Here is an 11,697-nt window from a genome sequence, read left to right as displayed (position 1 = left end):
GGCCATAGAACATCACTGACAGCTGAAGAGAAGTTCTATGCTATGCTGCTTTTCTCAAATGTCAGTAAGGCATTATGGATGGGATTGTGTGTGTGTGTGTGTGTGTGTGTGTGTGTGTACAAATACGCCTCCCTGTGTCTTAAATGTCACAAGGATTGTTTCACCAGCTCAGCAATCAGTGCAAAGACACACTGCACTTCTCCAGTACATTAATCATCTGCCTGTCAAAGCGCGCAGACATGTTTTGGAGATGGGGGCGGGGTGTCTCAGCTTTATCTGTCTTCCCAGTGTGTAAGACAGTCTAAGCCACAGCATTTTCTACTTGTAAACAAATTGCCCTGAAGACACAATGCAAGAATAGCAAAGTATGATCAATGGAAAGTAAAGAACTCTCTATTACTATTTCTCATGAACGTCTCTCTACCTTCCTCCCTCGTTCTACTGGTTCTCCATTTCTCTCCATTACTCATCCTCTGTGTAGATTGTGTTTGTCAATTTCTCTACCTCTATCTCTCCACATCTCTCTTTCTATCATTTCACATCTCTCTATCACCGTTTCCGTCGGAATTGCCCTGTCTCTTTTCCCCATCCCGTCCACTTACTCCCCATGCACACATCTCTCTGTCAAGCTGTTGCTCTCTAATTCGGTGTCTCCTGCAACCTGCTTCCCAATCTCTTTCCCCCCCTTCTCTCTGCCGTGGGCTCTCATATCCCAACTGAACACCCCTGCACCAACCCAGCTCCCGCACCCACAACCAAACATGAGCCTGCTACAACTGATTACACAACTACTATATAACACTCCGTCCTTTGCATGAACCTCCTTCTTCATGCAAGACGGCAGAGACTAAGCATGCAAACAAACTTGACTCTCCAGAGAGAGAGAGAGAGGGGGAGAGAGAGAGAGAGAGAGAGAGATGTTGAAGCTGTCGGGTCTTCCAGCACAGCAGTAGACCACACCCTTCTTCCCAAGAAAGACGGAAAAGCAGGAAGAGAAGAAAGAAAAAAAAATACAGCAGAAGATGGAGCCGAGAGGGAAGGTGGAAAGAAATGGGGTTCGGGTACAATAATGTCAAAATATCAACCTAATCGCACATAAACATCCCAGTGGCTTCTCGGTTTTCAGTTTCAGCCGTCACACAGAAATAGATTGTTATTGTTAATCCCCAGTTCTATCAACTGGAGCGATCTCTCTCTCTCTCTCTCTCTCTCTCTCTCTCTCTCTCTCTCTCTCTCTCTCTGGGAATAATTCAAAGGGTATAATGGGGCCTCTGCAGAGCCGTGGTTGGATCTCAATTCCTTTTAGCACACAGGTCACAGTGGGGTGCTGTCTACAGGCCACAGTGGGATCCCCACCTAGTGGACCCAGTGGGGTGCCACCGACTGATTTTCTCTCTCTCTTTTTTTCCAAATCCAATTTGAAAAAGAGGTTTCCTGTTAGCTCTGAGGCAGTCCTGGCAGTCAGTGCACTGCCCAACAAAGGCAAAATACCTGAGTGTACTGAGTGTAGAATTGAGAAAAGAAAATACTTCTACGTTGTTTTGTTGTCCAGTCAAGGTAATTGTAGGTTGAAGTTATTCATCTACATAAAAATCCTGAGCTCAAACCTGACTTTTGACCCTCATTCGGAAGTGAATGTACTCTGCCTTTGCATTGTCTGCAAAATAATACGGGCTCATGCCAACGCAAAAGGCATTAACTTCCATTTGATCACCTACTTGGTTGCTGAACACTATATAAAATCAGTATATGATAACAAGGGTAAGATCTACATAAAATCTATGTCTATCTAATCTATCTAAGGCTTAATATAATAACTCATGTTATAACTCATAAAACTAATGTTTTGGTGTGAATTGGATGAATGCCAGTGTAGGATACTCAAGAACAACTCGTGTTATGATTTAACATGTTGAACTTAATGTAAGTATAATGCTCTAGCGTTACGACGTTGTTTGCAATGGATTTTTTATCATGTTACAAGAAAAGGTAAGCTATCTATTTAATTGTGAATTGTTACTGCTGAGCTTGTGTCTGTGATGAGGATATGTAGTGTTGTGTGTGTGTGTGTGTGATTAGGATATGAAGTGTTGTGTGTCTATGCGAATCCTCATGCTGTTTCCCTGGCTGTCAGTGTCTGGCTGCCACAGGCTTCATTGCATATGACTTACAATGACTTATAGCTGGTGGCAAGCCATCTAGTTATTGTTTGTTTCCAATGCTTCGTTTGTATTCTGATCGCATATGGGAGCAGTTAGTAGATTGCCTTGGTGTCTTGGTGTCTGCATTTCAATGCCATCTCCACCAACATTTTCCCTTGAGAGCAATGCGATGCATTGCAACACAGCTTTACACTTTATTCAAGCTACTGTGTGTGTGTGCGTGTGTCAGAATTGTTTTGAACATGCTTCAATGACAGATATTAATAGCCATAACACCGTTAAGTCCGGCGCGGTAAACACTAACTTCACTTTGATGCGCAGCATCAGTACCTTAACTCGATTTGAGCGTTCCGGAGTGCACCGTAACTGATGTTATCGGGTTTTTGCCCTGTCTTTGGAAGTTATGGCAAAGACAACCCACCCAAAAAAAATAAAAAAGAAGATATTTGTCCACATGATAAAGCAGATCTTTAATGTTCCAAAAATGACAAAACCATTTAAAAAGAAAATCAAGCTACAGCCTTTTTGCCTTCGCATGGCAGTGCAGGTCAGTATAGCACAGTCACAGGCTGCTGAATGAAATGCCTACACCAGACAGAATGGCCAGCTCTATTAGAGCTTGTTTGCACTGTAGCTGCCTTGTCATGGCACATACTGTAGGTTAGAGGATCTGTCTGAGGCGAGGGGGGCACGGGGAGGTCGTCATGCGGGCCACAGGCGCCTCCCGGTCCATAACTGGCGCTTCTGTTTAGCCTGGTAACAATGAGACAGGAAACATCTGTGTGGCTGTGATCCTCCACAGAGACATGTCCTGGCTCCCATCCATCGGCCAGCGTAACGCCACCACCATTACAGACCTTTGGCCCTCAGACCAGGGGGGGGTCGTCAGACACACTCTGTATTATGTAAGAGAAGATACAAACACACACACATGTGTGATGTGTGTGTGTGTGTGTGTGTGTGTGTGTGTGTGTGTGTGTGTGTGGGTGTGTTTTGTTAATCAGAAACATGGAGTTGTGATGTCAGTGCAGCTTACTTTATTCTTCGAAACAACATAACAGACAATAGAAGATGTCTGCCACTTGAATTCCACCGTAAATCTGATGCAGTATTTTCAGTTCTTTCTATTTGGGATTACATAAAGGGCCCAGACAAAGCACGAGAGACTCTGTGTCCCTTCTTTTAGCCCTAAATCTTAAGACAATAAAAACTAAACATAATAGCTTTGCTGGATAAATGTTGTTTTACAGTCTGGATAAATGTTGTTTTACAGTTTCTTACTTGTAGAAACTGTAAAATCTGTAAAAAAAAAGAAATAAAAAGCTGTACTTCCATCCAGTATTGTGTGTGTATGTGTGTGTGTGTGTGTGTGTGTGTGTGTGTGTGTGTGTGTGATCACATGTATCACATGTGATGATTACAACACACACACGCACACACACACACACACGCACACACACACACACACACACACACACACACACACACACACACACACACACACACACTATGCAAAGTGGCTATTTTGTAAACACAGGATACATGTGTGGTTTAAATGCTTCCATAATGTTAGGAATTAGAGGGGCCTTTAATCTTACAAGCCTGGGGGGGGGAAGGGTTAGTAAACTGATTTAAAGGCTTTGACATTTCCTTCCGAAGTGGGGGCTTGTGATATAACAAGTACCACAGAGAAAGAAACAATGCATTGTTAAAATCAGGGCACAAACATGCGTAAGAACAAAGTGGGATCACAGCAGGTGGATAAAGACACGTGCACACACACGGACGCACACATGGACACACAAAAAAGGCACAGACACAGACACGCATGCACGCTCACACGTGCACGCTCACACGTGCACACACACACACACACACACACACACACACACACATTTTCCTCGAGAAAGATCCTGTTCAAAGCCGTGTTGACTCAAATACTTCCTCCTGTGCTTTGTTGACTCGTGGACACTGGCAGAGAGATGACTGAGTCTAGGTTAAGTTAGGTTAAGGAAATACTCAAGACAGAGAACCACTCTCTCTCAGTGACAAAGGGAGAGTGGCAGGACTATTGTCTCTTTTTTTTCCAACCCTTATTTATCCAGGATGCCCCATTGGAGTCGGAACACATCTGTTCTAGGAGAGCTGGTCAACAGAGCTGACTGACAGATGAAGGCCAACCTGGCTTATAGAAGCTTATCTTCAGTCTACAGTCTACAGTCTGTAGCAGCCTGTGTTTACCTGAGGCACCAAGTGAGCATTCACAATCGGGATATGTGAAAAATGTGTGTTGAATACATAATTCGTAAAGCAAGGGACTGACAAAGAAATGAAAAAAAAAAAAGATAAAAAAACATCCAAGACCAATACGTTCTGTTTAATGTGTATTTTCAAGGTGGCAGGCAAAGTTTTGCGATCCATCTCATGCTGGGGTTTACTACAGTTCACCGCTGTTTCATCCACTCAGGTTGGTACCTGACAAGTTGTACCTGACAAATATAATGCACTCGATATTTCCTCATGCTGTCAACATTACAATGTATTTCCAGCTGCAAGCATATCCGTGTGACAGGGAGAAGGCATTATGCTCTTTCTGGTTAGCTTGCTCTGGGCTTTAGTTTTTCTAACAAATTACCCCGTGTGGCATCGACCCGTTGGGCTGTTGGCAGGGCGGTGCAACATGATAGATCTAGAGCAGCACCCTTGAGGAGGTTCTGTGTTTCCCCTGCCAAATCCACAGTGAATCTGTAGGGTGAGGCTTGCTCTCTAAGGCCTAAGGATTTCACCCATTAACGAGACAGCAGCTCAATTATCAGATCGACTAGGACTATCTTATGACTACAATTATCACCGATCAAGGCCGAGCAGTTAGATCACAAAATAATTCTGTATTAATGTGTTCACACACTTCAAGTGTTTTGTAATTCAAATAAATATTAACAAGCTGAATGTCGGTAGCACTAAGAGCTAGTGCTGCAGTTTCAGCTTTCGAGCTGACTTTGTGGTGATAACACATTTTAAAAGTGTCGAGTCTAATGAATTGGAATATGTTTCAAAGCACAACTACAGGAACTGCAGAGCAATGCAGTTCCACTCACTGAGAATGCCGAAAAGACGGGGATCGAACCAAGGGAAAAAGGAGAAACTAGGGGAAAAAGTTCACTAGGTCCCCCCCCTCCACGTCTTCCTTTGTCTTTTTCTCAGTCTCTCATTGCCCCACCACCCATTCCCACACACATTGATAATAATCCATTTTCTTCCTGCACAATAAAATAAATGTGCATGCATTCAGACACTTGGGCACAGAGCCTGTCATCTTCCTTTCAGAGGCACACTGACACACACATCCTTTTGATTTCCTTTACTTTCTTCTATAAATACACTCGCCAGCTTTCTGTCAAGAGGAGGGATTGCTTTCGATGTCAGAGAGAACACACACCTAATTGGCAAGGGAGGTAGGAGATGGTAATTCAATTGACAGCTGATACTAAGGAAATGGAGGCCCACATTATGAAATTGATTATTTTGGGGGATAAACACAAAAATAGGCTTCTTTTGATATGAGACACAATGTGCACTCAAAAAGCCAGGGTGTCGCATTTTTCAGTCCACACGAGCAGCCCTCTGTAAGCAACCGTTTTGTTACGTGTTAGGGTAAACAAAAGCAAATGGGATAGTCACATTGCTAACCCCAACACAAACTTCCCTCGGGTATTGAGGGAATTTGCTAGCCAGCTTTGACCAATTAGAGACACAGTGGATGAGTTTCAGAGAAGAACATAATAACGTATTATAAGGTGGTTTCCTGCATGCTGTTGTTCTCTGCCTGTTACCTTCGGGGTGTGAGGACCTCAGAGGGGCCCTCTGATAACACTAACATCCCTCCTGTGGAGGGAACTGGATTTTAACTTTACACAGTCAGTATCCATTTTCACTTCTGTTACATAAGCCCCAAAATACTCCTGTGTCCTGAGTTGTTTATACCGCGGTATTTGTCATAAATAAACCAGAAGAATGTTTAGGAATGTGGAATGCTTTGACAACCTTCCATTAGGGATCCTTCACTACGCGTGAACGTTGGTGGGAGTAGCAACGTTTTAGACATTGCGCGGTCTGGATACTTTCAAATACTGTGTGATAATATCAAAGCTTTTACTGGAGATCCAGTACCATCACTACCAGACACCTATGCAATGAGATACTAATTATTTCATGACATTTTTCATGTCTGGACATATTCAAGTCATAGTGTAACATTAATAGCATCACAGAATTTGAAAGAGTAGAATAGAAAAGTTGTCTTGCACAGTAAAAGCATCGGCACTACGACACAGACAACATCAGTATAAAGCATAAACAAAACGACAGGATCCCATAGGCCCTGCGATGTGGAAGTGCTGTGGAACATCTTTATCCACCACTACCACCTTATAATACTGTACGTTCTTCTTCTCCCCACTGAAGCTCCTCTCTTCTGTGTCTATAAATGGTTGCAACCGGTGTTTACAACCCCACGTAAATTACAGTGTTTATGTTCCGTCGTACCTCAGTGCCAGCTCCGTTATAGATTATGGCCATGACCTCCAAGGAACTTGGAGAAACGGGACAATGTTATTGATGGGAAAAACAAAATCATTGCGAAGAAGGAGAAGGTATTGCAAGATGAAGGCTCATGTGTTTTGCAAATATTCTACCACTTTCAGTTTAGCTCAATGCAGCTCATCTGTGGACCTCAAAATAATAGATGATGAATCAATTGGTGATTTAAATTATAATCATATTAGGCCTATTATATAATAGATGATGATAATGTGTCTACCCTGAATTCAATTATATATGTTACGGTACATGTGGGAATAGTGGGTACATGTGGGAAAACTAGGGTTAGGGTTAGGTGCTACGTCGACTTGGTACATGCTGGCATGTCTAACCCTACCCCTAATCCTACCCCTAACCCTACCCCTAACCCTAACCCTAAGCCTAGCACCCTAGCACCTAACCCTAACCCTAGTTTTCCCACATGTACCGTATTCCCACATGTACCATAACATATATATATTTTTTATAACATCTCTTTAATACCCTCAACGCTAGAGAGGGAACAACCTTAAAAGGGAGAGATAGCCTTCATATTATATGAATATTCTTTGGAGAGAAAGTAAATTTTCTATCCATTTTGCTGCAGGCAATACTGAATGTTATTTTCTTGAGTCTAACATCTCACAACGTGCACACACTAGTGGGGTAGTAAAACTGTAGAGTTGGAAGCTCTTTTGACTGTTTTAAAGCAGCCGATTATAGTCCATTCAGGGGGTGGAGAGGGAGAGGAGTGGTAGAGGGGTGAGACAAGTGTTAACTACTATTGATACGTCAGGGTCACCAAGTGATGACTGAATAATGCAGACTGTGTTAACAGATGATAATCGTTATCTGTGTGTGTGTGTTTGTGTGGCCTCTCTTCTTTTAAATCTGCTGAGAGGGGAAAAAACTACCTCAAATAATATCCATGGCATTGTTTAAACGTACCATAATATCTCACCTTTCTATCAAGTGTCACACAGGGTAGACACTGTCGGCTAGCATCATGAAAGCAAGAGTATTTACTGTTAATCTTACCGGGTTAACTGTTAATTTATACAGTATGACAAGCTTCTACATCTTTATTCTTCAGCTTGTCTCTTTAAGTTTATGATGTTCAGTCATGGTGACGGAGCTTTGACGCCTACTACTAACTACCTGAAAAGTAAACATGACTTCCCGGATTGAACTGATGTCACAAGTGGACTGTCAAAACTATTCCATAAAACAGTTTGACATTGTTTTCTGTGGGGTTGTGATTCATACATTGTGGCTAACTTTAAGACAGAGCCTTATCATGGCAGGCTGAGAAGGCAGGCTGAGCCATCAGTTGGATTTAAGAATGTGGCACCTCTATAACTCAATGTGATTTACAAGTCAGAAGGGTGGGGTCTGGACTCTTGACAAAATATACTGCTGCTCTCCACAATTCCCAAGTCCCCATTAGACCCTGATGCCCACGCAGCACTTATTGACTGCATTCTCAACAGAATCAGCCCACTGGACCGTGGACTCCAGCAGCTGTAAGCAGATAAAGGACCTACACCAGGATTGTGCTGAAAGAAGGCCTAAAAAAGAGACCCAAGCTACACACTTGACAGATGCAGTCACACAACAATATCGATACAAACTCAAGATGCACACAGGATGCACACAATATGCACACACACACACACACACACACACACACACACACACACACACACACACAAACGGACACACGCACACACACATTGAAAAATCTATATGGCCAGAATAGGCCAGAACTTACAGTCATGAGTTCTTTCTGGAAGGACTTCCTCTCCTTGCCCTCTGCATTGTTGCAGTCCTCTTTCAGCTTCTCCAGCACAGACGCCACCCTCTCATGCTCGCTGTCCAACTCCGCTCTGCAGAAGTGTGTCAACGGCAGGTTGACGTAACCCAGGGCATCGGCAAATGCCCTCCAGCTGCCCACGTTCTCCATCAGTACAGTCCTCACAGAGGCATAGATGTACGTGAGGAACTTACAAGGCTTCAGGATCTGCTCAAGTAACAGTGTGGTGGTGAGGTCTGGTCCACTGAAGTAAATGGGCTTCACTTTTCCCATCACCAGAACGTTCTTTGCATGGACAAGCCCTGTCTTGCCCTGGTAGTACCCAATATACCATTCCTTTGTCCACAGCTGACCTTTCAGTTTGATTTTCTCTTCACTCAACAGGGCAACAAAATCCCCCTTTTTGTACTCCAATAAGTATTGGTTTTTCGTCTGACGGATGACCGTTTTGATCAGTTTTCCAAACTTCAGGTTGATGATTCGCCGGTCCTGGAACACAGGATATTTAGTGGTGATGGCCAGAGGGGACAAGACTATTTTTCCCACTTCCTTTTTCTTCAGGAAGCGTCTATGCGCTGAGGTCCGTGGGCCCGTCTTGGGTGGTGGTGTTGGTGTCTGGACGCAGAACTGGGCCAGGATAAAATCATTGTCATCTTTGACCTGGACCCTCAGTGTGAAATCTGAGACGTCCTCACCGGTGCGGGAGGCTATCACATAGACTTGACGGCTAACCTTTCCCAGTTTAACCTGGAAACCCCGGACAATTCTAGCTTGCTCGCTGGATTTGACCTCATAGTTGGCCATGTTGGAGTAAACCCCGACCCGGAGGTCTTGTGGCCTGGACAGGACAAACTGGTGTTTCCCCCAGAGCTGCAGAGCCACCGGTGGGGTGGACTGCGCCTGTTTCCCTACCTCACTCACCAGTAATGTCTTTGGGGCACAGTCATGGCCGAATATCGCCACCACGGTCTTAAAGGATGGGTGAATGTGCTTGGGCCCATAGACGCCCAGTGTGACCTTCTTCACCACGTGGTCCCAGACTGTGGAGTCTGGGGTAACAGACTGGGACTGGGCCACAACAGACACATACATACAGGGCTCCAGGTTATCCAGACAAACCTGGACCGTATCTCCATACATATACGCCTGGGGAATAGGCGTGTAGGGGCCTTCTTTACAATCACTCCGCACACATATGACCTCTGTATTCTGTCTGCTCTCCTTCTTCACCACCACAGACACTTTCATCTCCAAGGTGACGGTGGTTTTGGTCTCCATGTTGCTGAGTTTGATCTCCACCACGGGACTCACGGTGGTGCAGCGGTCATTATTGAGCTCCAGCGGCGGGTCTAATAAAGCCTTCATAGAGATCTGCTGGGTGTCCCCAGGTGCCACGTGGCCCTCAGGGACGTGGATACTGATGCTGGTGTCCGGCAGCTGGACAGCCCCTCCGGAGCTGTCTAGTCGGCACACAATGTTGATCTCCACCGGTTGTGTCTGGCCCCATCCCGGGTTCTGACCCAAGGAGTCCAGGTCATGGCAGGATCTGGCCAGCTTGCGGTGGTTGAGCCACGCTTCCCTAAAGTCCTCCCTGCTCTTGAACTGCTCGGGCGCAGGGGCTTTCAGGCCACCAAAGAAACCTGAGGACCCCTGAGGGGTATCATTTTGAGCCTGTAAGATGGAGAGCTCAGAGAGACTGTAGGATCTCTTGCTCCTGAAGAATGGGTTGTCTCTGCGTATCGTCGGCCCATTTCCCAGGCATGGGCTTATGGGGTTTAGGTCAAAGATCCCACTACCAAAGCCATTAATATTGATAGTGCTGCTGGTGGAAACCGGGTCCGATGGAGGTAGAGTGTCAAAGAGAAGGAGGTCCACTGACTTCTCGTTGCTGTTCTGATCCAACGAGCCCTGGAGGGCACCGTTGAGGAAAGGGTTGGTGGAGGTACGGTTGGCCGCAAACGGGTTCCCATTTTGGGGTGCACTGGGTTTGAGGATCACCCCCGACCACTCACCTAGAAGATCCAGCTCCTTGGCTGCCTCCTCTGAACAGTCCCCTAGGCTGTCAATCATCCCACTGTCGCTGAAGGAAGAGTCACGGTAGTTGATGGGCTGGACGTACGCGGACGGGATGTAACCCATCTCTGTGTTGTTGTGGGCGTACCACCACTCTCCGCCTGAGGAGTCCAGCACGAAGAGACGCTCTCCCTTTGAGAACTTCAGGGTGGTGAAGCTGGAGGGACAGTAATCCTTGATGGCAACAACTTCCCTGGCGGTGCTGAAGGAGGCAGTGGCATCCAGTCTTAAGGCACTGGGAGAAGGCACTACAAAAATCAAAACACAGAAAATATTCCAGTAGGTGAAATCAATAAGGAATAATACTCTCAACTCATTGTTATAGTTATTATACAGGCACGGTGGCGAACTAGTCAGTTCAAGTCTGTTCAAATGGGGTAACAAACATATGTGACTGACCTTTGACATCTGTGAGACTGGCTTCAGACACTCCATCGCTGAGGTCAATGAGCGTCCCCTCTGACTTGCAGCGTGGGAGTGCAATGTTGTTGTTGTTGGTCGCTCTGATTCGATGGGCGGCCATTGTTGTCACTTTTCCCTGCACACCCCACCTATGTGCTCAGGCTACTCTCCTGGGTTCCCTTCAACCAATGGCAATGGAGTCAGTCATGAACAACCCTCCATGGTGTCTGAAAGAAACAAGAGAAAAACTGGATTAACTAATGGTCTATATTTCTAATTAGCGTTTAACCTCCCTTGACAATCTCATTAAACAGGCCTGATGCATTCTCGATAATAAACCAAATCCTACTTGCAACCTGCTCAATAATATAATTAAGAGACAGAAAATAATGGGTTACAGATTGCGACAGAACTGAAATGTAGATTGAGTTTTCATCTGTCCCCAGACACTTGCAAGTTCCTTATCCCTTGTGGTGACACTTTGAATATGGCAATTGAAAGAAAATCAACAAAGGTTTCGCCTGTGTAATAACCACGGGCAAATATATTTATAAACAAAACGTGTTTTGCTACATCATGCTGCAATGTTAATCAATGCAATCAATAAAAGTCCCATTTTCAAGGAAATGATGACAAGAGATTAACAAACCGGAAAATGGAATAACAGTT

The 11,697-nt window shown here is 44.9% G+C and overlaps 1 protein-coding gene across 1 annotated transcript in view; it reads right to left on the bottom strand.

The window, feature by feature from the left end:
- The window catches only part of sh3bp4 (SH3-domain binding protein 4), a gene marked incomplete at its 5' end in the record, with an annotated part of 17,170 nt that extends 6,021 nt beyond the window's left edge, over positions 1–11,149 (bottom strand). The window contains 2 exons of the mRNA XM_080537341.1: positions 8,512–10,874; positions 11,026–11,149. Of these exons, the coding sequence (XP_080393467.1) occupies positions 8,512–10,874; positions 11,026–11,149 (2,487 nt within the window). The remainder of the gene's footprint in view (positions 1–8,511; positions 10,875–11,025) is intronic.
- Positions 11,150–11,697: the final 548 nt, after the last annotated feature.

The sequence above is a fragment of the Nansenia antarctica genome (assembly GCF_963989245.1).
Source record: "Nansenia antarctica genome assembly, chromosome: 7".
Classification (NCBI taxonomy): domain Eukaryota; kingdom Metazoa; phylum Chordata; class Actinopteri; order Argentiniformes; family Microstomatidae; genus Nansenia; species Nansenia antarctica.
Note: the sequence above shows the minus strand (reverse complement) of the source record. Positions and strands in the feature narration are given on the sequence as shown.